This window comes from Jaculus jaculus, chromosome 1 (genome assembly GCF_020740685.1).
Source record: "Jaculus jaculus isolate mJacJac1 chromosome 1, mJacJac1.mat.Y.cur, whole genome shotgun sequence".
Lineage (NCBI taxonomy): Eukaryota > Metazoa > Chordata > Mammalia > Rodentia > Dipodidae > Jaculus > Jaculus jaculus.
This window is the reverse complement of record NC_059102.1, coordinates 305487949-305515901: the sequence shown is the minus strand read 5'-3', so window position 1 is coordinate 305515901 and position 27953 is coordinate 305487949. Positions and strand designations below refer to the sequence as shown.

Below are 27953 nucleotides of genomic sequence, written 5' to 3'. Positions count from 1 at the left end.
TTCTTAGTAGGGATAGCTACACAGAAAATGCACTAACCTTAATGTTATGAGCAATGAGGTGTAGAAGTTATATAGTTTTTTGCAAATTAACACATTCATATTCTGTTTGTATATGTCAGCTTTATATCCTTGGCTACTATTAAGCTCATTTTATCACTGGAGGTGTTTAACATTGCACAAGAAAGGTAATTCAATATCAACACTCAACATCAAATTCTAAGCAGAAAATTCATCAAAGTGATTATTTTCTGTTCTGTTGACAGCCAACAGGCCTTTCTCTAACAATGAAGCTATGTCAACTAGCCATTATTTTTTATTTCAAATGATCACTAAGGGGTAGGAGACATAACTTAAATAGTGCTTGCCTAACATGTTCAACACTTTTGGTTCAAGCCCCAGCAACATCAAATAATCAAAACTCCAAATATATGGTGAAAAATATCAGTTGGGATATAGATTGCCAGTGATTTACCTCTCTTTGTCATTTTCTTTATTCTTACATTGTTGCCATGACAATCCCATGAACATACAGTACTGGTGGAAAAGCTCATTTAGATCAGGAAACTGTATATATATATATATCATACACAGCTCATAAAATGAATTACTACTACACAACAACCATATGTTCAGATAAAATACTACCTTGACTTTGGGGTAATGGTTGCCAAGGATCAAACTCTGGGACTTGTACTCACTAGACAAACACTCTACATAGTACTGAGCCTTAGACCCCAGGTGCAGTACTATCATCACTATAGTCCCTTACTTCCAGATACTCTCACCCCTCTACCTTACACATACCTGGCTTAGTAATGACTAGTCTCATTTTTAACTTGACTGGATCTAGAATAACCTAGGGGACAAATCTCTGGGCTTGTCTGTGAAGGAGTTTCTAGATTAGGTCAATTGAGGCAGAAAGACCCACCAAAATTGTAGGTGGCATCATTCCAGAAGCCGAGAGAACCCAGACTGAAGAAAAAGGAGAAAATGAACAAGCACCAGCATAGCATTCATTCATCGATCTGCCTTCTGTGTACGGATTAAATGTGACAAACTGGGATCCCAGTCCTGCCACCATCCCTTTCTTCCCATGATAATATGTTTCCTCTAGAACTATAAGCCAAAATAAATGCTTCCCTTAAATTGCTTCTTGTTAGGTGTTTGTTCACAGCTACAAGAACAGTAGCTAACATACTTCATAAAATAAGTACTAGTGAATCTGATTGCCCATCCTCTATGTAACTACCTGGACCAGAGGTAAACATTGCCAGATAAATCATATCAATGAACTGCCTTACTTTACATCCATAATCACAAATATCAAAGGGCTCTCATCAAAAGCTAGGATTTACTTTAGTTGGTAGAGTGCTTGCCTAGTATTCAGGAAGCCGTAGGTTCAGTCCCCAGCATGAATAAAACTATCTGTAATCCCAGTACTCTGGAGGTGTTGGATGGAGACCAGGGAGTTACTTTAAAGCCATTCTCACACAGCCAAAGTGAGTTGGAGGCCAGACTATGTGAGAACTTGTCTCAAGGAGGAAAAAAAAAAAAAAAAAGCAAAACAAGGCCTGGAGAGATGGCTCAGGAGGATAAAGGCGCTTCCTGGCAATGCCTTTGGCTCCCCAGCATCCACGTGAAGACGAATGCACAAAGTGACACAAGCTGTGGAGTCTGCAATGGCAGGAGGCCTTGACCTGCTCATTATTCAACATTCTGTCTGCCTGTGTCTCTCGCTCTCAAATAAATAAATAATAGAAAAATACATTTCACTTTTTGAAAAAGCGAAACAGAAGAGGTGCTGTCAGCAAAGCAAGCCAATCTTCTGTTCCTCACACCTGGGTTGCTTTTTCACGTTGAGGTTTCCCCGGGAGTCTTCAAAACTGCCTAAACGTCACGCCTTGCCACTTCACTGAGAACATCGTACCGATCTGCCGGTTGTGAAATTACATTCTCACTCGTCACAAACACGAGCGCTCACTTCGCCGACACGGGAGGGCAAGCCCATTTGTAAGTCACGCGTTCTGGAACCTTCCCCAGGTTAAAAGCTTTGTCCTGGCGGTGGGTGAGAACCCTGATTGCAGGCAGGAAACTCCCTCCCGCCCAGTAGGAGGCAGCGTTATCCTCCGCCGCAGTTGGGAACGCCACGGAGGCATCACGTGACTCGGCAGCCTCAACGCCAGAGGGCGGTCTGGCGGAGATTCGCCTTACGCACGCGGCGTCATGACGTAGCACGTAGGGGCTGGCTAGCCGCCATCTTGCTTCTTTTTCTCGCTCGCTCTCACCCTCTCGGGAAGCGGAGAAAGTGCTCTGGCGGTTTGTACATCGGTGGCTGGGGCTTGCGCCGTTCGCTGGCCTTTCCGGCATCCCGTGCCGTCCCACCGTCCCTTCCCCTCGGCTCGGTCGGAGCTCGGCCAGCCTCTGGAAGTGCGCAGACTTGACTCTCACCCTGGCGGGTAAGGAGAGCGAGGGCGTCGGGGCCGTGATCACCCAGGGCCGGGGGAGGATGGAGAAGGGCCGGCCCGGGGCGTGGGCGAGCATCCCGACCCTACTCCGGGAGCTGGGCGGGCCGCGGGGAGGGCCCCCGGGGTTCCCCTGCACTCGGCCTCCGGCCTGCGGCTCGGGAGCGGGAACCCGGGGTCCGACCGGCTCCATGTGGTGTGAAGCGGGAAGGGAGTTCCGGGCCTGTGGGTCCCGCCGCCGCCCGGTGCCCGGCTCGGCCCGGAGAGCCAGGAACTTTCCATCGCACCAGTGCGGCAGGCGGGCTATGGCCGGTTCCCACTGTGGAGGATGGACCCCAAACAACTCCCAGGGCTCGGCCCGGCCCTCGCTGCCCGTGCACGCGTGTGGAGTGTGGGTACCATTTGCAGGGAAGAGTGTGCGGCGCAGTCCAGGGTTAAAGACCTCATTCTGCGAGAGGCTGTTCAGGGAACCAGGACCAACCCTACTTCCGCTAGGGACGTGGTGTCCAACTCCCATGTAGGATTGGGTAGTTCCTCACGCTAGGCCTCTACATACCCCAGTTTGTGAGAATCCCATTCTGCTGCTCCCTTGTGTTTTAGATGGCATTAGCATCACCGGGTGTTATTGAAAAGCGCATGGGAGCCAACGAGGACTTTGTGGTGGTGTTTTATTAGCACACGAGGCGCGCGTCTAATTTCTCTGAAGGGATGTATGTTTGTTTTGCAGTTGGTTCAAAATCTTTTGAGGGTCCGATATGTCCAATGATTCCTAGCTTCTAAAGCTACCCGATTTCCGCGTTGGCTGATTTCTGCAGCCTGGGTTCATAAATTCATACCTTGGTAGGGTACTGTACTTGGAACTGTACAGTAGGCGGCTCTGCTGTTAATTGTCATTTGGAACGCACTAGAAGAATCAGGATTCTTAACAGCTTGGTTGCTCCTGCAAATGGAAGTGATAAGGTAGTGTTAAGCGCCCACAAGCCTAACCCCAGCATCTGTATAGAGCAGATTGAACCTTCCCTTCCCTTGGTCACTAAGATGCTGCTTTGGAGCCATTTTTGAGGTGTGTGTCACAGATGCATTGCAGCATCCTTCCTGGCTGGCCCCAGATGAGTGATTCTCTAACAAATGTAGATTGGGTCTGCATATACTCGAATAGATATTTTCTTTTTGGAATGGGATTATCAGAATGTAGACATTAATTTTCTGCGGGGTCTGGAGGCTTGATGAGCTTATGAGAGTGGCTATTTTCCCTCCTCCATTACTTCACTTGTGTAGTGAGGACAGTAGCGGACCCATTATGTTCATCATCTCTTGTTGATTACGAAGTCTTTGAGGAAGGTGTCCTATCCTTATTTTACAGGTGAAGACATGAAATCTGAGAGATTCATTTCACCAAGGTCACATAGCAGTTATTGGTAATACTGTGTTCAAAGCCATACTTTCTAAATTAAGAGGCTACTCATTGTCACATTGTCCCCTTGTTCTTGTAATTTTCAGTAGTTGCTAAGTAAGGTAAAATTTATTAACTGATTTCTTTAGCTGGACTAAAGTATATGAACATTGTTTCCTGTGAAGGTTAAAGTGTAGCAAGGTGTAAAAGTGGGCTATAGGGATACCTAGTGAGACAGTCTTTAGAAAAGAAAGACTGTCACTACTTTGGGTGGATTGAAGCTGAATTTTAGCGTATGTGTCTGTCCGTTACTGTAAGGCCATTGGGTGCTTAGAGAAAACTTACCTCTTCAGTATTACAGATGATTGTGTTTTTCACAGATTTTCGAATTTTAAGAAATTAGTAGAATTGTTCCTCATTTACAGAATGGGGGTGTGTGTGATAATGGTGCACCTCTCAAGCTTGCTGTAGAATTGAAGACGTTATAAATTTTTTAAAGGCTTGTTACAGTGGGTAATGCTTAGTTAATGGAAACTAATGGAGGGAAAAGAAAGTACTTGCCTTCAAGCAGTAAATAGTCTACTGCCCTCAAAGGAGTAAAGTCTGTTCTCAGAATAGAGTAAATCTGGGTACTTGTAATATTTTCCCCCCTCTCTGCATTCCTATTTACATTTTCATATTGAACTTTTTTCAAAGTTTACGTTATTTATTTTGAGATAGAGTCTCACTTCAGTCCTGACTGACGACCTGGAACTCATCTTCTAGTCCCAGATGGCAATCCTACCACTGCCTCCCAAATGCTGGAATTAAAGATGTGCGCCACCACCCTAGGCTCATACTGAAGATCTATGTATTTATTTATTTGGGTTAGGGGGTGTCTGTCTGTCTGTCTCTGTCTCTCTCGCGCCCAGGCTAACCTGGAATTCACTTTGTAATCTCAGGCTGGCCTCCCAGCAATCCTCCTACCTCAGCCATCTGAGTGCTGAGATTAAAGGCGTGTGCCACCACGCCCAGCCTGAACTATTAATAATCCTTAAGTGCTCTAAGGTAAATTCCCTGGGATCAGTTTCTTGCTCATAATAAAAACCGCAAGATTTCTGCCTTCCAGCCATCTCTACCTTGTCCTTTCGTAGGTCAGTTCCTTTGAAGATAATACTACATCCCTGAGCAGTAGCCACCTTATTATATCATCTGGTAGTGTTTCTGTTCTACTTACATCACACTGTGATCAAAGACTTACCATTTAAAATTTACAAAATAAGTTGCACATTGTACAGGACTGTATTCCTTCAGTAAAAAGGTACAGAAGTTGTGTGTGACTGAGTTATGACTAACATACATTGACTTCAGTAGAGCAAGACTTGCCACTATATGAGTTAGGTAACAATGAAAACTAACCTCACTTTATGTTAATTGTTGCTTAGCACTCTGAAAGTTAATATTAGTTTTCTGAGTCATCGTAAATTCCTCAATACTACCATTGATTATCAGCCCTAACATCCTTGTGGATAAAAGTATTCAATAGAAAGCTAACTGTAATACATGTGCTGTTGAGTTTGCCCCTTAAAACTAAATGTGTGCACATCTTTGTGCCAGTTTTATTTCTACTTTTATTTTTCTATAGACTAAGAGAATGTTGTCGATGTTTGGGGGCTTATGTCTGTATGTATGTGCTGGCAAAGTCAACTAAGTGAGAACTGTTACTAAGGTCCAACAGACAGCTCGTTTCACTGGCAGGCATGTGTACCTTGTACTGCCTATGGGCCTGAAATTATTCCTGCTGATGTGTGCTGCTAGGTTTTGAACATTAAAGAAAGGGCACGGGTAGCATTTATAGAGCATACCCAGTATAAAAAAAGCACCACTTTGGGGTTTGGAGAGATGCCTCAGCAGTTAAGGCGCTTACCGGTAAAGTCTAAGTACTAGGGTTCAATTCCCAGTTCTCATGTAAAGCCAGATGCAGGAGGTGGCACATGCATCTGGAGTTGGTTTGCAGTGGCTGGAGGCCCTGGCACGCCCATTCTCTCCCTCTACCTCTTTTACTTTCAAGTAAATAAAACAATTTAAAGAAAACTTTTTTAAAAAGCACTAGTTTGTATGTAGTATGCTATCTAGTAATTTTTCTGTTTTCCATTTCCCATATCAGGTTGTTTTTCCTTACTAGGCCTTTTGCATTATTATACCACGTTGCTTTGTAGTTGATAGATGTGAAGTGTCTTAGCTTTCCAAGGGCTGGGGTTACAGGTATGTAACCCATGACCACAATTGTGGTCATTTATTTTTAGTACTTGGGAGAATCTTGTTAGCACCAAACTATAGCCCCAGCCATGTATGTGTGTGTGTGTGTGTGTGTGTGTGTGTGTGTGTGTGTGTGTGTATGTATGTATGTATGTATGTATGTATATGTATATTTACAAGAAGAGAGAGAATGAGAGCTCCAGGGCCTCTAGTTGCTGCAGATGTATGAGCCACTTTGTGCATTTGGGCTTTATGTGGATACTGGGGAATTGAACCTGGGTTGTTAGGCTTTGAAGGTGAGTGCCTTAATCACTGAGCAGCCAGCTCTCCAACCTAGCCGTGTAATTTTTAATGTTTGTTAAGCACTTTGTGCAAAGCACTGGGCCAAAACTGTTTTGAAGGTGCATTCTGTAGTATGATAAACCTAGCATATAGATTCTTTTAACTTCATTACGCCACTAGAGAACAGATTTGAAGAAATAATCCTTTTGTTTGTGATTACTTGGCTAGGAAAAAGTAGTAAAGAATTTGAATCATTGACCCTGAGTCTGAGTGATCAGTTGCATTTGTTTCCTGGTGGTGTTTCTGTACTGAAATCATTCACAATTTTGGCTTTATTTTTTCAAGCCTTCTGTTGTTACATAATCTTTTCTTTAATTCACGTTATTGTCTTTTTTTTCTTTTCCTTGAAATGAGGCCTCAGAAGTAAGCCCAGGCTGGCCTCAGACTTGCCATGCCTTTGGTACAGCCATCAGGAATTACAGATGTGCTTGTTGATCACCATACTTGGTTTTGATTTTCCATCTTTTCATGAGTCAAAAACAGAATTATCTGTAATGATAAAGTGTTGAATTTTTTTAATGCTCAAATAATTTTAAAGTAAACTTTGCTAGTGTTAAATATTTATCTGTGGACCACTTCAAATAATTCAGTATTCCACTAGTCTAGCTTCTACCCTTAGGGAAATAGCTGCTACAAGAAATGAATGCTTGGGGCTGGGGAGATGGCTCAGCCAATAAGAGTGCTTATTGTGCAAGCATGAGAGGTCCTGAGATTGATCCCTGGCACCCACATGAAAAGCCATACATCGCCTGCATATGTGTGTAATCCCATTGCTGAAGGCTATGGGCACCAAAGGGTCACTGGGGCTCCCTGGTCAGCCAGTCTAGCAGAGATGGGGTAGGGGTCGGGGAATTCTAGGTTCAGGGGTGATAAAGAACACTTGGCATTATCTTCTAGCCTTTGCACTTATATGCCCAGGGCACACATGTTCATGACACTACACATGCTACAGTCACTGAAAGAAAAGAAAGAGAAGGGAAAATCTGGTCAGATGAGGCAACAGTTGTAGTTAGTGAAGTCCAGGAGTGGTAAAAAGCCTAGAATGCGGGCTGGAGAAAAGACATAGTGGTTAAGGGGCTTGCCTGTGAAGCCAAAGGACCCAGGTTTGATTCCCCAGTACCCATGTAAAGTCAGGTGCACAAAGTGATGACGCAAGTGGACAAGGTCGTTCATATGTACAAGGTCATGTACGGGTCTGAACTTCAATAGCAGTGGCCCCCATTTTAAAAAGTCAGTCTGTTGGACTTGCTTCAAAAAAGCCTAGAATGGAACAGATTCATCAAGCAGGAAAGACAGCATACAGAAATAGAAATATGAGTTGGTTTTAAGTACAAACTTGGGGTGACCATTTCATGACAAACTGCAGAGTGGCTTTATTTAGATACACAAAAATAATAGGAGGCAAGTGTAATTTAAGGCAAAGAACAAGATTGAATAAGTGGACAAGGAAATCGTAACAGATAGGGTCATAAAAGAATAATCTAAAAGTAGGATTGCTAGACCCTGGTGTAGCAGATCTTATAAAAATATGTAGGAAATAAATGGCCTTTGAATTTGGTTGATGTATCCTTGGTGCCCCTAAAAGAATTTAGGTCAACTAATGTGGTGAAAAGTAAAGTAGAGGCCACATGCAGGTGTGTGTCTGTTGTTGATACAGGGAGTCTTATTGAACCCAAAGCTCACTGATTGGACTAATATAGGTAGAGCTCACCATTAGCTGACTCCTGCATCTGAGATTACAGACATATACCATCATGCCCTGCATTTTTGTGGGTGCTGGGATCCAAACTCAGCTCCTCAAGTTTACATGGCAAGCACTTCACTGATTGCTCCAGCAAAGAGACTGTGCTTTTTAGGTATATCAGATACTCAAAATGAATTCTGAACTGGGAGTTTTAGAACTTAGGGTTAGTCTTTTTTTTTTTTTTTTTTTTTTTTAAGAAACAGAATTGGTTCCAGGGCCTCCAACCACTGTAATCAAACTCCAGATTTGTATACCACCTTGTGTATGTGTGCCACCTTATACATACATCACCTTGTGTGTATGCCTTGCATGGTATCTGAGGAGGCAAACATGGGTCTTTAGGCTTCTTAGGCAAGTGCCTTAACCACTGAGCTCTCTCCAGCCTAGGTTTAGTCTTCTTTTTTCATTTGTAACAGCTCTTAAGTTGGGGCAAGTGTTTAGGTATGTTTATCGATAGTCTAAGGAGAATATATGTGTATCCTAACCTTGAGGACTCTAAATATAGCATTAATGTTTTTTTTATGTCTTTTGAATTTAATATTCTTCGATAGCACATATCAATATAGGAATCATGGCCATATTTAAAGCAGAACCTTGAAAGGGGGAGGGATTGTCCTTAAGATTAGGCCAGAAAATCTCAGCTAATCTTGAATTTATAAGGAAAAGGATGGATGTCTTTGTAGTTGGAGAATGAGTATTCAGGGAAGTTAAAATAATTTATCTTCTTCCTTCCTTTTTCCCAGCTGAAAATCTGTAAGTACTGGATTGCTGTATAAGAAGATGTGATGCATTGTACGTAGGTGCCAGTCTGAAGGAAACAACTGAAATTCAGCCTATCAGGACTTACTGGCTTCACATTAGCTTCACACCAAACAAAGTGCCTCATTATTCCCAGAAAATATTTTTTTTCTTTTTTAATTTAAATTTATTTGTATAAGAGGGGGAGGGATTGGGTGCACCCGGGCCTCTTGCGACAGAAAACAAACTCTATAGATACATGCTGCATTGTGCATATAGGTTTATATGGGTACTGGGGATTCAAATCCTGGGCCAGCAGACTTGGCAAGCAAGCACCCCTGCACCATCTCCCCAGTCCTGGAAAAGATTTTTTTTTTTCCTTTCAAAGACTAGAGCCCCATGGATGCACAGGAAAGGCTTCTTAGAGAAACATTCTAAGGATGCATTTGAAACATTTGAGAGAGATTAGATAAGGTAAATGTTGAGACAAAAACACAACTCCAGTTTTTTCTTATGTGCTTTAAATATGACTTATAACTTACTAAATATTTTAGTAAATGAGAAACAGTAAATGCCATATATCAATTAACATTTCAATGAGGTAAGAACATATTAAGGGAAGTTGTATTTAACACAATCTAATCAAGTGCAAGTTTTTTAGTTTTAATTGAAATTTAGATCTTTCTTCAGGTATCCATTTTGTTTGTTTTGAAAGCATTTTTTTCTTTTTTTGAGGTAGGGTCTCAGTGTAGCCCAGGCTGACCTGGAATTCAGTATGTAGTCTCAGAATGGCCTTGAACTCACAGCAGTCCTCCTACGTATGCCTCTTATAGGCTTGGATTAAAGGCATGTGCCACAACGCCTGGCTAAAATTTAGATTTTTTTTTTTAGATTTATCTTCTTTTTTAAATTTTTTTTAAATTTAGATCTTTTAATATGGCATTTTATCTTCTAATGTGGCTATTTTAAAATTTATTTATTTGACAGAGAGAAAGGGGAGAGAGAGAATGGGTGCACCAGGGCCTCCAGCCACTGCAAACAAACTCCAGACACATGTACCCTCTTGTGCCTCTGGCTAACGTGGGTCCTGGGGAATCGAACCTGGGTCCTTTGGCTTTGCAGGCAAATGCCTTAATTGCTAAGCCGTCCCTCCAGCCCCTAAGTTGCTTTTTAAAATGTTTGGTATACAAGGACCCTGCTGGGAGCCTTTGGAAATGGGGACAGGAATGAAGAGATTAAAGACCTATTGTTTTTAGAATATGTGTATATGCTAGATGTACGTGTTTGTTTATTTATTTGACAAAGAGAGAAAGAGAATGGATGCATCAGGCCTCTAGCCACTGCAAACGAATTCCAGACAGGTGCACCCCTTTGTGTATATCTGGCTCACGTGGGTCTTGGGAATCATTTTAGTTTAAAAAAATACAAATAAGGGGCTGTAGAGATGGCACAGTGGTTAAAGGCAGTGGCTTGCAAAGCCTAACAGTCTGGGTTTGATTCCATTAGGTAAAGTTGGCCTTCTTGGTGTATAGTTCTGTGGGTTTTAATACATAGAGATTTATGTATTACTCATCACATTTAAAATACAGAATCTAGGGCTGGAGAATGGCTTAGCGGTTAAGTGCTTGCCTGTGAAGCCTAAGGACCTCGGTTTGAGGCTCGGTTCCCCAGGTCCCACGTTAGCCAGATGCACAAGGGGGCGCACGTGTCTGGAATTCATTTGCAGAGGCTGGAAGCCCTGGCGCGCCCATTCTCTCTCTCCCTCTGTCTGTCTTTCTCTCTGTGTCTGTCACTCTCAAATAAAATAAAAAAAAATTAAAATACAGAATCTAGAAAGATAGAACATCTCTCAAAAGTAGACAAGAGGTCTGGCTTTTTGGAAACAAGGAATGTATTTTTGTGACGAACAGCTATTGGGCAGGGGTGAAATAAGACCCAAGAATTGCCTGCAAGTGCTCAGTGGTTTTCTGACCAGGAAAAGCAGTATTATCATATTTATGGCAAACTTGAATATCATATGGTAAATTTATTCGAGAGAGGGAAAGAGGCAGGCACACACTGAGGGAGAGAGAATGGGCATGCCAGGGCCACCAACCACTGCAAACGAACTTCAAATGCATGTGCCACCTTGTGCATCTTACATGGATCCTGAGGTATTTTGGCTTTGCAGGCAAATGTCTTAACCACTAAGCAATCTCTCCAGCCCAAGAATCTAAATTTGTTGTTGTTGTTTTAATTTTTCTAGGTAGCGCAGAGCTCTCACTCTGGTCCAGGCTGACCTGGAATTCACTATGTAGTCTCAGGGTGGCCTTGAACTCTTGGCGATCCTCCTACCTCTGCCTCCCGAGTGCTGGGATTAAAGGCGTGCGCCACCACGCCCGGCTCTCACTTAATTTTTTAATAAAATTCAAGTCACCAACTAAATTTCTAAAGCATAACATAGTGGCATGAAAAGACACGATGCATTTGATGAGACATGTTGAGGAATGATCGTGGGAAAATAATAAATATTTACTTTCTGTTAACCACTACATTTTTAAAAGCAGAGAAAAGTGTGTACAATATAAACAGTATCACTAATACCATAATCTGAGCCCAAGAGTTACAGTCAGTGTTTGTTACAAAGCATGAGGGTATGCACAGTGTGAAATGCTGTACATGGTTAATTGCTTCCGGAAACATCTCAGATTCATTGCCTGATTTTGTGTACATAAACCTCTTACTGTTGCCAATCTTGAGATTTTAAGACAAAAAGACTTGATAGCCAGCTTGTTTCTCAGTTTGTAAGACTTTCTTCTGCCCCAGAATGTAATTCATGTTTCACCTTCATTTATTGGCCTTCAGCCTATTGGGAAAAGGGACTTTCTTATAGCCCACACTGGCTTTGACTTATCCTGATCCTTTTGTCTCTACCTGTCAAGTTCTGACATTTTTGACACTTGCCACCGTATCCAGCAATGCTTCAGTTTCCAATTAAGCCTAACTTCCATTCTGATGACAACTCTCTTAACAGATTTATTTATATTACACTCTGTTTTTTAAGAAATGGTAATTTTTTATGTTTTGATATAATGCTATTTGTAGTAGAGGCATTCAACATATGGTGATATTCTTAGCTCAACTATTATAGCAGCAAATGTAATCTTAAAACCATTTGAGGAGGAGAAGAAAATGGCTCAGCACAAGTTGCTTGGTTGCAAAGCCCGCCAACCAAGGTTCAGTTCCTTAGCCACCCACATAAAGCCAGATGCACAAAATGGCACATGTATCTGGTTTTCGTTTACACAAGAGACCCTGGTATGTGCGTATACACACACACACACACACACACACACAAATAAATAAATAAATTTAAGAAACCTTTGTTCCTTACACAAAGAATTAAGGGCTGGAAGGATGGCTTAGAAGTTGTAGCACTTGCCTGCAAAGCCAGGGACCTAGGTTTGAGTCCCAAGAACTCATGTGAGATGGACGAGTGGCACTTGAGGCTGGAGTCCTTTTGCACTGGCTAGAGGCCCTGGCATGCACATTCTTTCTCTATATTTTATCTGCCTCTTCCTCTCATATAAATAAGTAAAAATAAATATTTAATAAAAAAGAAGAAAGGCTGAGTGGAATAACTAGGTCTTGGTTAAAAAAAGAAATTACTTGATCATTGGACATTATGTTATACCTATCACGTGTTGAAATATCAAACTCTACTTCATAAAAATGGGCAGTTATATCTTAATTAAAAATAAAAATGTAGGGGCTTTACCCTCCCTTGCCTCTCTTATATCAGGAGCACTCTGTACTTCCTTTTTCTTAATCTAAGAAAGTCTCTCTAAACCTTAAAGAAAAAGTAAATTGTCATCTTAGAGTTTGAAATTAGTGATTAACTATGGTAACAATTTGATCTCATACTCAAAGATTTTTCAGAGAGAGAAATAATCGCAGTCAGTCATGTCTGTGATCTGAACAGTCATTTTTGTAAACCTAAAAATTCAAATCACAAGTGTGGTTCTTAGAATATTTTCTTTAAGCTGTTTTAGCAAATGAGCAAAATCTGTAGTCACCTCCATTTATTGTAAGCACTCATTTTTATTACCGACCAAATTTCTGGTGAATCTTGCTGAAATCTGCAGTCCCTTTTGCTATCTCTTTTTTCTGCCTTAGTCTGTTTGCTCTGCTATAGCATACCTAAGATAGAACTTTCTCACAATGCTCTAGGCTGGGAAGCCCAAGGCCAGCCAAGCTAGGCGTAATTAAGATGTCTGGTAAGGACCAGGGTCTTTGCTCTCAAGATGGCACCTGAAAACTGTCTTCAGTTGAAAGAAGGGGTAGGAAGCTATAAGAAACATGCTAGCTGAACTCTACCTTCCTTAAGGACTCCAACTCCTAATACTGTTGCATTGGAACTTAAATTTCTTCAAATATTTTTACTCATTTCTCAAGTAGTTCCTGGCATTTACAATAAATAAATATGCTACCTTGTAAGCTGACTACTTCACACTTGAACTTCATGACCTTCCTCTTATAGACAGAAATTGGTTTGTTTTCACTGGTTCTCAACTGTTGCCATACTTTAAGAAGCTACTTAGGATACTTTCTCAAAGAATATTTCTGCCAAGCCTGAACCCAGAAATTCTGCTTTAACTGTCTGTTTTGGGACCTGGATTTACATTGATTTTTGGTTTTTCTAGGTAGGGTCTCACGCTCTACCTAGCTCTCACTGACCTGGAATTCATTCTGTAGTTAGTCTCCAGGTTCCGGGTGGCCAGGAACTCAACAGCAATCCATCTCTCTGCCTCCCAAGTGCTAGGATTAAAAGCATGCACCATCATGCCCAGTTTATACATTGTTTTTTAAAACCATAGATAAATTTGTATGGCCTGTCTTGAGACCATTGAATGATTTCTCTTAGCTCATGTCACCTTTACAGTGACATGAGCTAATTTTGCCATCATAGTCCCTATTTTGGTTTATGTGTGGAGGCTAGAAGAGGACTTCCTTCTCTTTCACTCCCTTTTGCTGTATTTATTTGAGATGGAATCTTTCACTGAACCTTGAGCTTGCTTGCTTTTGGTTAAACTGACTAGTGCACCCCAGTGGTCCTGTCCCTTTTGCAGCTTTTTTTAAAAAAAATATTTATTTATTTATTTGAGAGTGACAGGGAGAGAAAGAGGCAGATAGAGAGAAAGTGGGCGCGACAGGGCCTCCAGCCACTGCAAACGAACTCCAGGCGCATGCACCCCTTGTGCATCTGGCTAATGTGGGTCCTGGAGAATTGAGCCTTGAACCGGGGTCCTTAGGCTTCTCAGGCAAGCGCTTAACCGCTAAGTCATCTCTCCAGCCCTTGCAGCTTTTTTTTATCCAGTTGATTTTTTTCATTAAAAATAATGTATTTGCATGCAGAGAGAGAGAGAGAATGAGAGAGGGAGGGGGGAGGGAGAATGGGTGTATCAGGGGCTCTAGCCACTCTAAACAAACTCCAAATGCATTTGCCACTTCGTACATCCACCTCTATGTGGGTACTGGGGAATTGAACCCAGGTCATATGGCTTTGTAGGCAAGTACCTTAACCACTGAGCCATGTCTCCAGCCTCAATTGAGTCTGCCTTTTTTCTTTCTTTCCTTCCTTATTTCCCCCCCCCCCCCCCCCGTGGCCTTTTGGCCTTTTGAGGTAGGGTCTTGCTCCGTCCACACCGACCTGCAGTTAGTCTCAGCTGGCCTAGAACCCAAAGTGATCCTGCTGCCTCAGCTTAAGTGCTGGGATTAAAGGCATGGACCACCAAACCTGTTGAGTTTTTCTTTCTATTCTTGAGTTTCATCTTCTTTCTTGTTCATTGCTTAAAAGTTCAAAGAAGGCAAAAGTATTTTTCCTTACTCTAAAGTAAGCTGCTAGTATTTGACGGTTTCTAATTTTTGACATACTTGATGTAAATATTGTTGAAGGGCTATAAAAGAGGAACTTTTGGGTAACCCTGAAGAGGATTGCTTTGCTAAATTATACTTAGTAAACATACTAACTTATTTCTGCTAGTTTTAAAAACACATTTGCAAAATCCTTGTTTTGTGCTATGTTCTGGACTTTCTTGCTTGTCATTTATGTATTTTTCTTCATTTGCATTATTATTTGTAAAATCATTGTACTGTAAAACTCTGTACCTTGGCTAAACATGACCAAAATAACTCTTCCCTTCTCAACTTGTCATACCTAATCTTCTTTCCTAGCCTCCAGTATCTGCTTTTTGGTTTGACAGCCATGGCTGTCTCATCCTCTACCTATGCTGTTACAGTATGAGCCTTTTTGTCCCTTGACTCTTCATTTCATTATGCACTTTGTTGCCAGAACAATTTTTTTTTAAAGGAAGGACAAGCCTCTGCTCAGAAATCAGTGGTTCCACTTTAGAGATAACGTCCAGAACCCTATGCTGCCTTCTCTTCAGTTTCTGTCCTTACCAACCTTATGAGTTGTTTCTAGCTTTGAACTTGATTTGCTAATACCAGGGCCTCAAAACCTTTACCTGTCCCTTCATCTTTAACCTTGTCTACTTCCCTTTGGATCCAAGACAGAGAAGCCAAGTGATCCCCTAACCAAAACTAGTTCTTTATTCTCTTGGTCTCAATCTGAAATGATACTGTTATCTAAATCACTGCACTGACAACCCTCAACTTATTAAGGTAGGTTCTCCTGTCCTCCATTAGCCCTCCCTTTATCCACCAGGGTGCAGATCTAACAATTCTCGTGAGGCAGCGATGTGTTTGTGCTTTGCATATGGAGTCTCTGCCATAAAATCTTTAAAAAAAAACTGTTAGAAATATAAACTATTTTTAGCTAACAAGCCATAGGCCAGATTTGGCCACTGGCCTTAGTTTGCCAAGCTCTTTTCTACCTTTGTTGGGTAACTTTTAAAACATTTTTTTGTTTATTTTTATTCATTAATTTGAGAGCGACAGACAGAGAAAGAGGCAGAGAGAGGTAGAGAATGGGCACGCCAGGGCCATCAGCCACTGCAAACGAACTCCAGATGCATGTGCCCCCTTGTGCATCTGGCTAACGTGGGTTCTGGGGAAACGAACCTTGAACCGGGGTCCTTAGGCTTCACAGTCAAGTGCTTAACCGCTAAGCTACCTCTCCAGCCCCTGTTTGGTAACTTTGTAAAGACAAGGTCTCATTGCCTAGGCCAGCCTTGTTTACTTTGTAGCAGAAAATGACCTTGAACTCCTCATCCCTCTGTGTCTACCTCACAAGTGCTAGAATAATAGTGGTGCAGCACTGCAACCAGTTATTGGGCAGCTTTTTAAAATTACTGTATTGTCTGGTAATAAAAATACTGAACTATATAATTGTGTACTTTGTGCTTTGATAGTACTTTCTGTATTAGATGATTTTGCAATTTTAGTTTTGAGTTCCTCTTTCATTAGAGAGATTTAATTTTTAATAGATTCTCTTCTACATTTGAGGTTTTGGAATCTTAGTTTCCTTAACAGTCTCAGAAACAAAACAGCTTTTGTTGTTTGTTTCCTTACTATGTCCTGGTGTTTTTGTATATGTGTCGTCCGCAGTACTATCTCTGTTACTGCATTGTCTCATTCATTTTCAGGGTTGCTGATTTCTCATTTTCTTGTCTTGCAAGGCGAACTTACATCTACATAAACTAATTTTGTGTCTCTTACATGCCATTTCTAAATTTTTTTTAGATTTTTTTTTTAAATTTTTATTTATTTATTTATTTGAGAGCGACTGACACAGAGAGAAAGACAGATAGAGGGAGAGAGAGAGAATGGGCGCGCCAGGGCTTCCAGCCTCTGCAAACGAACTCCAGACGCGTGCGCCCCCTTGTGCATCTGGCTAACGTGGGACCTGGGGAACCGAGCCTCGAACCGGGGTCCTTAGGCTTCATAGGCAAGCGCTTAACCGCTAAGCCATCTCTCCAGCCCAATTTTTTAATGTGTGTGTATCAGCTTACTTGTGTGCAGGTGCACATGCATGTGGAGGCCAAAGGACAACTTGGGTGTCCTTTTCTGCGGTGCTGCTATTCACTGTTTTGAAAGGGTCTCTCACTGGCCTGCAGCTCACCAGTTATGCTGGACTACCTAGCCAGAGAGCCCCCAAGGGTTTGCCTGTCTCTTCCTTGCCAGTGCATGGATTACAAGCACATACCACCAGACCAAACATTTTTGCTTTGGTAATGGGGATAGAACTCGGGTCCTCATGCTTGCTTAGCAAGCACTGTAGTGACGTAAGTTATCCTCTTAGCCCCTAACAGTGCCATTTAAAAAATTACTTCTTGGTGAGAAAGAATGGGCATGCCAGGGCTTCTAACCTCTGCAAGTGAATTCCAGACACATGTGCCACCTGTGCATCTGGTTTACATGGGCACTAGGGAATCAAACCTGAGTCCTTAGATTTTGCAGACAAGCACCTTAACCATTAAGCCATCTCAACAGCCCAACAGTACCATTTTTAAAAAATACATTTTTATTTGTTTGCAAGCAGAGAGAGATAGAAGAGAAACACAGAGAAAATGGGTGTTCCATGTCCTGCAGCCAATGCAAATGAACTCCCATTGGATGCACCACTGTGCATCTGGCTTTATGTGGGTACTGGAGAATTGAACACCAGCCATTAGTTTTTGTAGCAAACATCTTAGCCACAGAGCCATCACTCCAGCGCCATGATACCATTTTTAACCTCATCTCTGATCCCCTGTATTAGTCTACTCTTAGCATTCATTTGCTGAGATTTAATAGACATTTTCAGCTAGTGTCTTGGAGTTTTGGTTTTAAAAAGTGATGCGTGACTAACATAAAAATATTTCTTGTACATGAGGGGCTGTAGCTTCATCCAGCATAACCGTTTTGAGATTGAGAAGCTTGAAGTTATTTTTCCAAGTGGCTGCACAGTACCATTTCTTTTTTTGACCAGCAGTATATGAAAACTCTTAATTCTTACACATCCTCACCAAAACTTGATAATAGTAAGTGTACTGTAACTTAGCCATTCTGCTCAGTGTATAGCAATTTTATGTGTTTTTAATTGGTATATTCCAGATGAAAACAAAGTCCTTATTTGCCATTTATGTTCCTGTATCATTAAAATCCTGCTTATTTTGAGAGTTGGTTTTTTTCTCTTAAGTTCTGAGAGCTTTGTATTCTGGATAAGTCTCTTTATCAGATATAGGATTTGTTTCTGTGTGCGCACATACATGTACATATGAAGGCCAGCAGTTGATGCCAGGCTTCTTCTTCAGTTGCTTCCAATTTATTTTTTGAGGCAGGCCTTCTCTCTTAATGAATCTGGAGCTCACCTATTCAGCTAGATTAGCTGGCCAGCAAGCCCCAGGCACCCTCCTGTCAGTACCTGTTTTTGGTGCTGGGATTAGAGGTGTGCTGCTATACCCAGCTACAGTCCAATTTCAGGCCCATGTGCTTGTTCAGCACTTTACTGACAGAGCTCTCTCCAGCCTTTGCTTTTAGTAATGCCTTTTCGTAACATAAATTCGCAGTTTTTACAGTTTGTTTTGTGGCTCATTTGAGTTGTTTAACAAACGTATTAGGTATAACATAAATATCTTGTGTTATATATGCCTAATTGCTCCCCTATTATTTGTGAAAGATTTTTATTGCTATAGTTGCATTTTTCAAAAATCACATTTGTTTATTTAGAGACAGGATCTCCTTCCTCCCCAAAACTGTAATTACAATGAAGAAGCTAATAGCGTGGTAGAAGGTTGACTATTGTGTGTTATTGATCTGCTTTATTTTTACACCATTACTACTGTTAAGATTTTTGTTGTTTTTGCATCAGGTTTTGAAATCAGGTCTGTTAAACTTCAAGTTTTATTTTCTTTTGGCTGTTTTAGAATCTGCTTGAGTAATTATTTTCTGGAATTTTACTTGGGTTAAATTTGAGTCTGTAGGTTACTTTGATAAGACATTCTTTTTAAAATATTTGCGAAAGAAGACGGGGGAAAGTTGTGTAAGGGTGCACAAGGGCCTCTTGCTGCTACACATGAACTCCAGCTGCATCCATCATGTTGTGCATCTGACTTTATGTGGGTACTAGGGAATTGAACCCAGGCCAGCAGCCTTTGCAGAAAGTGCCTTTGACTGTTGAGCCATCTCTCCAGTTGAAAGGGTTATTTTGTTGTTTCTTTTTAAATATTTTTTGTTCATTTTTTATTTATTTATTTGAGAGCGACAGACAGAGAGAGAAAGACAGATAGAGGGAGAGAGAATGGGCTTGCCAGGGCTTCCAGCCACTGCAAACGAACTCCTGACGTGTGTGCCACCTTGTGCATCTGGCTAACATGGGACCTGATGAACCGAGCCTCGAACCGGTGTCCTTAGGCTTCACAGGGGAGGGCTTAACCGCTAAACCATCTCTCCAGCCCAAGGATTGATATTTTAATATTGAGTGTTAACCCATTTAAATGGTGACATATGTACGTTTATCTAGGCTTTCCCTAAAGTTTAGTCTTTAACTTTACAGGTCTACATACCTGTTACATATGTCACTAAGTGTTTCAGGTTTTATTTCATTTAAATAGTACTGTTCATAAACTTCTGCTGGTATCTTGTTTTGTTGTTTTTGGTTTTCTAAGGTAGGGTCTCACTCTAGCTCAGGCTGACCTGGAATTCACTGTGTAATCTCAGGGTGGCCTTGAACTCTCAGCAATCCTCCTACCTCTGCCACCTGAGTGCTGGGATTAAAGGTGTGCGCCACCACGCCAGGCTTCTGCTGGTATCTCAATTTTCTGATAACACCAGAGACTATTTTCATTCTGATTTCCTTTTGTTACTTTGTAAGTATTTTTATTTATTTATTTGAGAGCGACAGACACAGAGAGAAAGACAGATAGAGGGAGAGAGAGAATGGGCGCGCCAGGGCTTCCAGCCTCTGCAAACAAACTCCAGATGAGTGCGCCCCCTTGTGCATCTGGCTAACGTGGGACCTGGGGAACCGAGCCTCGAACGGGGATCCTTAGACTTCACAGGCAAGCGCTTAACCGCTAAGCCATCTCTCCAGCCCATTTTGTTACTTTCTTAAACTTATTTTGCTGTCTAGAAATTTTAGTAGTGATGAACAAAAGTGGTATGTTAGGGGCTAGAGACATAGTTTAGTAGTCAAGGCACTTGCCTACAAAGCCAAAGGACCTAGGTTCAGTTCCCTAAGATCCACATAAGCCAGATGTACAAGGGGTGCAAGCATCTGGAATTCGTTTGCAGGGGCTGGAGGACCTGGCGCACCCCTCCTCCCTCCTTGCCTATTTCTCTCAAATAATTTTTTTTAAAAAAGTGGTATGTTAAATGAAGTTTGAATCTAATTGAGAGTACCAGGGCAGTAAGTAGGTCTTTGCCTTTAGCTTTGAGCTGATTGTCCTTTGACTGTATTTAAGGTATGTGTTAATTTGTAACACGTGTTATGGTAGAATAGATAATGTTGAAAATAAAACCAAGAGTGACTCATGGTTCTGAAAGCATAAATTTCCTCTATTTTAGTGGTCTGAGTAAGTGTCCACCTTTCCTACCTCAAGAACTACATCACTGTGTACTTTGCTTACTGTTTGGGAAAGAACGCCTTCTGAAGGGGTATATATATAGATAGTTTATTCATAGTAAGAGATATTTTACAGACTGGTGAACTATTTAAAGAACTCATTCTCACATAGGTCTTTTTACTTTTTTACTTTGTATAGAACCTTTATTTTGTGGCTGTCAGGAAACAGTTTCCTATTTTTTTTTGTATTTTAGAAATTGCTTATAATTTATAGGATGTGTGTATGTGCTCACACACATGTGTGCAAACAGAGGTCATAGGACAAATTTGGATGTTGGTCCTTGCCCTCCATCTTGTTTGAAGCTGTGATTGCCATTCACCACTGCATTGCCAGACTAGCTGCCCAGCAAGTTTCTGAGGAATTCTCTTGTCTCTGCCTCCCATCTTGCCACAGACATGCTGGGATTTGATTCTTTTGTTTTAAGGCTTTGTTGTTGTTTGTTGTAGTAGTAGTAGTAATAGTTGTTGCAGTCAAGTTTGCATTGCTGGTAGAATTCACCCAACTAAGAGCAGCTTGTGGGAAAAGGGTTTGTTTTGGCTTACAGGCTTGAGGGGAAGCTCAAACCACCGCAATACCCATAAGCCCATCCCCCAACAATACACTGCCTCCAGAAGGCATTAATTCTCAAATCTCCATCAGCTGGGAACCTAGCATTCGGAACACCTAAGTTTATGGGGGACACCTGAACCAGGCCACCACATTCTGCCTCTTGTTCCCATACACCATTATCCGTACATGATGTAAAATACAATGCATTCAGTCCAATTTAAAAGTCCCCATAGTTTTTATTAATCCCAATGATGTTCAAACTTCCCCATAGTCCAAGATCTTTTAACTGAGCCATAATACCAAAAAAATCCTCGAAAGCTCCAAATACTGGGGAATCAGACTCCAGTCATTAGGCTCTGCAGGGAAGTGCTTTAACTGTTGAGCCATCTATTGCAGTCCAGTTCGCATTGCTGGTAAAAATCACCCAACCAAGGGCAGCTCCTAGGAAAAAGAGGTTTATTTTGGATTACAGGCTTGAGGGGAAGCGCCACTCAATGGCAGGGGAAAATGATGGCTTGAGCAGAGGGTGGATATCACCCCCTGGCCAAAGTGGACCATGGCAACAGAAGAGTGTCCCAAACACTGGCATGAGGAAACTGGTTATAACACCCATAAGCCCATCCCCAACAGTACAATGCCTCCAGAAAGTGTTAATTCCCAATCTCATCAGCTGGGAACCTAGCATTCAGAACACCTAAGTTTATGGGGGACACCTGATCAAATCACCACATTCTGTCCCTCCCCTCCCCCATAAACTGATAACCATACATGGTATAAAAGGCAATGCATTCATCTAACTTCACAAATCCCCATAGTTTTTATCAATTCCAATGATGTTGATACAACCCCAAAGTCCAAGACCTTTCACCTGAGCTATAATACCAAAAAGTAACCTCAGAAAAGCCATAATGGCACAGAATAAACATTTAAACATTCACACTGCAGAAGATGGCATTGGACATAACAAAAAAACATTCAGCCAATACAAGATATAAACAATGAAGGCCAACATCAAACTGAACTCCAAGTCCAGCAACTCTAGCCAGTGACAAATCTCCAAGTCTGATAATTCTAACCAGCAACAAGTCTCTGGCATTCCAATTCCACTCCTCCAGCTAGGCTACTCACAGTCCTGGAAAAGTTCATATGGGCGGGCAGCTTTTTTAGCAGCCATCTCGTGGTCCCATGGGGTCTCCATGCAGGCAACCAGCAAACATGCTTCACACTCACTGCCCATGACCATTTCCAAAACATAAGACTGTGTTGCAAACTCAATGACCCCCTTTTTCCTGCATTTCTTAAATACTCCACAATACCAGGTAAGGTGCCAGTTTGTTAATCCAGAGGGGAATAAATCAGACTTTGAAGAACAAGACATTCCTTGAACACTCAGTCCCCTTCAAAAGACCACATTCTTCCTGTTGCCCCAACACCGGTCAGCTGGCCCAATTTCAAAGGTTGTGATCTCAATTGCAGCTGAACAGGCAGCAGATCACCCAAAGATTTTTCTTTGTGTGCCATATCCCTCAGCTCACATCAGTTCATTTCTACACAAAGCAGCCCTGCACAACTTTTGAAGACACAGGCATAACAACAAGCTTCCCACACAAACTGCTAGCCCAGTCTAGGCAAACCTCTTTCTCACCCGCATAAGCCAAACCTCACATTTCATAGTTCTTACTGCATTCAGATCTTTCAACTCTAACCAGTATATTTCATCAAGCTGTACTTACAGCACTTCAAGGCATCTCTTAAGGCCAAGGTTTTAAATCCTTCCACATTCCTCTTGAAAATCAGCTCCAAAAGGCCAGAGCCACTCAGTCAAGATATCTAGCAACAGTCCCACTTCTGGTACCACTTTACTGTTGCAGTCAGGTTCGCATTGTTGGTAGAAATCACCCAACCCAGAGCTGCTTGTGGGGAAAAGGAAGTTTATTTTGGTTCACAGGCATGAGGGGAAGCTTCACGATGGCATGAGCAGAGGGGTGGACATCACCCCCTGGCCCACATAAGGTGGACAAAAGGAACAGGAAAGTGTGCCAAACACTGGCAAGGGGAAACTGTATATAATCATAAGCCTGCCCCCAACAATACTCTCCCTCCAGAAGGTGTTAATTCCCAAATCTTCATCAGCTGGGAACCTAGCATTCAGAACACCTAAGTTTATGGGAGACACCTGAAGTAAACCACCACAACTGCTAAGCCAACTCTCCAGCTTTATTTTTATTTTTTTGTTGTTTGTATGTGAGGTGTACAGTGTGCTGCTTTGAAAACAAAAAACAAAGTGACTACTAACATTAAACAAGGACTACCAGCTGGTCTGTCTCCTTCCATAGATATTTATGGTCAAGAGGACCAAATACCTACTCTTTACTCCTGGTTGCTGTTTGTTTTGGCATATACATTTGCTGGTGCATGTATAACATGATAGTCTATGTGCTGATAAGTTTGTTGAGCATATACCTGAAGAGAGAGTGTCTATGCTGTTATCTCTTAATTTATATTCCTGTCAACAGTATATGAGGATGGCCTTTTTTCTGCACCTTAGTCAGACTTAACATTTTGCCTTCTTGCTCATAGCTATCCTCCTGAGTGGTTCTGTTTTGAATTTCTGTGACAATTAATGGTCCTGAGCATCTTTTATGCTTATTAGCCATTGTTACTTTGGGAAAGTGTCAGGCTTTTATATATCTACTCTGTATGTCTGTTCTGCCAGTTCCATGTTTGTTTTGTAGTATAATTTGAAATCAGTCTGTGATACCTTGAACTTAGTTTTTCTCTCCCAGGATGCTTTTGAGGCAACCATAATGGTATTACCCCCCCCACCACCAGAGTCTTTGTTACCCTTATTGTCAAGAGCTGAAGGCTAGCAGCTGGGCAATTTAGCAAGCCTGCCTTTCACCTTCCCCCCCCCCCACACACACACACACAAATGGCTCTACAATTTGAGGCCTTTTGTAGTTCTGCACAAATTTGTCTGGCCATATATAATTGAATGATTTCTGTTAGTTTTAAAATGTTGGAATTTGAATGGGGGAGCAATGAAATTTTTTTTTTTTTTTTTGGTTTTTCGAGGTAGGGTCTCACTCTGGTCCAGGCTGACCTGGAATTAACTCTGTAGTCTCAGGGTGGCCTTGAACTCATGCCTCCCGAGTGGTGGGATTAAAGGCGTGCGCCACCACGCCCGGCTAAGGTGCATTGAATTTTTGAGTCAGGTGGACATTTTCTCTATAATCTTGCAGTCAGTGAACAGTAGCTATCTGCATTGTGTCCTTGAGTTTATCAGTGTCTTATTCTTCACATTGCTCAGTTCCTTCTTTTCCTTGGTTAAGTCCATTTCAGGTATATTTTAATATATATATATTTTTTTATCTGTAAGCAGAGAGAGAAGGGTGACAGAAAGAAAAAGTGGGTGTGTTGGGGCCTCCAGCCATTGCAAACAAACTACTGATGCATGCACCACTTTGTGCACCTGGCTTTATGTTAGTACAGGGGAATCAAAGTTGGGTTACTGGGCTCTGAAGTCAAGTGCCTTAACTGCTGAGCCATTTCTCCAGCCCTATTTCAAGTGCTAGTCTTTTTTTTATGCTATTGAAAATATGCAGTTGTTTTCTTGATTTTCTTTACAGTTAGATCATTACTGGTGAGAAGAAATTCAACCAAGTCTTGTGCCCTAATATCTCACTAAATTATTAGTTCTTTATGTGAAATCTTTTTTTGTTTTTGTCTTCCTTCATTTTTATTTATTTATTTATTTTGGTTTTTCAAAGTAGGGCCTTACTCTAGCTCAGGCTGACCTGGAATTCACTAGTGCTGGGATTAAAGGCGTGGGCCCCCCTCCTGGCTCTGTCTTCCTTTATTTTATTATTTGTGTGATTTAATTATTTTTCTGATTGCTGCTTCCAGTTCTTCCAGTGTTTTTAGTTGAAATTGTGAGAGTGGATATCAAACCCTTCTACTAGATCTTAGAGGAAAAGTTTTAAGCTTTTTAAAGAACAAGCATATGATAAAATTCAACACAGTCAGACAATAAAACTTCCAACAAAAGCAGTTTTGAATTTTATCATATGCTTATTCTGGTTCATTGAGATGGTAATTAGTTTTTACCTTTTAAATATATATTTTTGGCCAGGTGTGGAGGCACATGATCCCAGCACTAGGGAGGCTGAGATGGGAGAATCACTGTGAGATTGAATCCACCCTGAGACTACCTAGTGAATTCCAGGTCAACCTTGGCTAGAGTGAGACCCTACCTTGAAAAATCAAATATATGTGTGAATATGTATATTTTTTTATTTATTTGTTTAGAGAGAAGTAGATGCACCAGGTCCTCTATCTGCTGTAAACAAATTCCATATGCATGTGCCACTTGATGAATGCTGCTTTATGTAGGGTACCGGGGAATCAAACCCAAGTCATTATGCTTTGCAAGCAAATGGTTAAAGGCACTTTCTTGCAAAGCCTTCTGACCTACCCTGGGTTGTTACCAGTACCCAAGTAAAGTCAGGTATACAAAGTGCTGCAGGCACAGTTCTTTAGATAAAAGCAAAAACATGAGAGTGAAATACCAAACTGACTTTCTTAACATCAATTCTGTTTTATTCATCTAATGAAAGGTCACTTTGAACCTTAATTTTGACATTCAGTGAATATTTTGTTCATCTCCCATACTGTATATAATTAACTTTCCTGTATTGTGTAGTTGATAGAAATTTGCCATAGGTTAGATTTCCCTTATCATTAATACTTTTTATGGTTTTTTTGTTTTACAAGGTAAGGTCTCAATCTAGTCTAGGCTAAGGACATGGAATTCACTTAATGCACTATGTAGTCTCAGGGTGGCCTTGAACTCACAGCTTTCCTCCTGCCTCTGCCTCCTCAGTTCTGGGATTAAAAGCTTGTGCCACCATGCCCAGCTCATAACACTCTTGATTAATTAATTGAACATATACAGCCAATTGTGTATTTGTTTGTAGTTGTTTTGATTGCATTCACAAGGAGAGTAGCTTGTTAAAAATATGTGTGGGTGAGCTGGGCATGGTGGTGTGTACCTTTAATCACAGCATTTGGGAGGCAGAGGTAGGAGGATCACTCTTGAGTTCGAGGACCCCCTGAGATTACATAGTGAATTCCAGGTCAGCCTGGGCTAGAGTGAGACCCTACCTTGAAAACTGCTGCCAGCATCCCCAATGTGCTTGTGTGTGTGTGTGCATGTGTGTGTGTTATATGGGGAGGGTCTGTAGAAGTGGTTGAGCAGTTAAGGCCATTTGTCTGTGAAGCCTAAGGACCCAGGTTCAATTCTTCAGTACCCCCATATAAGCCAGATGCACAAGGTAGCACATGCATCTGGAGTTCATTTGCAGTGGCTGTAGGCCCTGGCATGCCCGTTCTCACTCTTTAATAAATACAATAAAATGCCCGATGGCGCACACCTTTAAAAATATGTATTGGGGCCAGGCATGGTGGCACACGCCTTTAATCCCAGCATTTGGGAGGCAGAGGTAGGAGGATCACCATGAGTTCAAGGCCACCCTGAGACTCCATAGTGAATTCCAGGTCAGCCTGGGCTAGAATGAGACCCTACCTCTAAAAAACAAAAAAAATATGTATTGGGGGTTTGGTTAGAGAGATGCTAAGTGGTTAAAGGTGTTTTCCTGTAAAGGCTGTTAGCCTGGTTTGATATCCCAGTCCCAACGTGCACATGGCACATGTCTGGGCTAGAGTGAGGCCCTACCTTGAAAAGCCAAAAAAGAAAAAGAAACCTGGGTCCTTTGGATTTGCTATACCATCTCTCCAGGTCACATATATTGTCTCTTTAAATTGAAGACAAGTAGTATGAGAACTAATCATATATTTTTTCTCCACTGGTAAAAAATCTCTAGGTTATGTGTGTAAGATTAAGGTACATTTTAAGGAAATGATTGCATTTGAATTTTTCATGTGTTAGGTTCATAAATCAAGCCTTTTAAATTGGATAATGTGACTATTAAGTAGATGTTATCCACATGGGTTCATTATATTTTAAGCTTTACTGTATCCTTTAAGAGTTGGGTGAGCCAGTTGTAATTAATAAGTTAGCCAGATGCATAGTAGCTTATTGTGATAAGCTTTGGCATGTTTTGGCACCTCATATAAGTAGTCCATGAACATTGATATTTTCATTCCCCACTTTTTTGTATTCAAAACTTTTGCAAGCATGTCCATTTAGTATTTAGTCAACTAAAACTTTCTTCCTATTTTTTCTTTCTCATGTGCGTCCTAAAGGCTGCTTTTAAGGGGTGTGGCAGGAGGTTTTTGGACTCGATGAGTTTCTACCGAAATGTCGGAGAAGTCAGGCCAGAGCACAAAAGCAAAGGATGGGAAAAAGTATGCAACACTCAGTCTGTTTAATACTTACAAGGGAAAGTCACTGGAAACTCAGAAGATAACAGGTGAGTATGTTTTTCATGGTTTTATCACTGCAGATGCCCCTAACTTTTGCTATTGACTAGAAGCCAAAACAAATAATACATTTTTAGGGAATGTGAATGAAAAGGGTTTTTATTTTTCTTGTTGGTAGAAGATAGTAGAATTTAAGGGGGAGATGAAAAGAGAAAGAGATAGAAGATGGGGTATGCCAGGGCCTCTACCCACTGCAAATTCCAGGTGCATGTGCCACCTTGTGCATCTTGCTTTACATTGGTACTGGGGAGTTGAACCCAGGTCCTTGTACTGTGCACCTTATCCACCGAGCCATCTCTCCAGCCCTTATTTACTTTTAAACTTTGGTTTTGTTAGCTTGATATATACAGTAAAAACTGGACCATACATGGCACATTATTAGTATTATGAACATAAAGTCAACACTTTTTCTCTAGAATTTTTTTTGTTATTTGTGACTGTTTGTTTATTTGTGTCTTTGAGATAAGATCTTGTCTGTCTAGCTCTGGATGGCCTTCCTG

The 27953-nt window shown here is 41.4% G+C and overlaps 1 protein-coding gene across 10 annotated transcripts in view; it reads left to right on the top strand.

Moving 5' to 3' along the window:
- Positions 1–2263: 2263 nt before the first annotated feature.
- Prrc2c (proline rich coiled-coil 2C) overlaps positions 2264–27953 on the top strand; it is an 83798-nt gene continuing 58108 nt past the window's right edge. For 8 of the 10 annotated variants that reach the window (XM_004658792.2, XM_045159428.1, XM_045159405.1 and 5 more), the window contains exons 1-2: positions 2265–2456; positions 27277–27443. In XM_004658792.2, the coding sequence (XP_004658849.2) occupies positions 27332–27443 (112 nt within the window). In that variant the 5' untranslated portion in view covers positions 2265–2456; positions 27277–27331. Of the gene's footprint in view, positions 2457–27276; positions 27444–27953 lie in introns of all 10 variants that reach the window. The other 2 variants (XM_045159455.1, XM_045159434.1) reach the window with 1 other exon arrangement.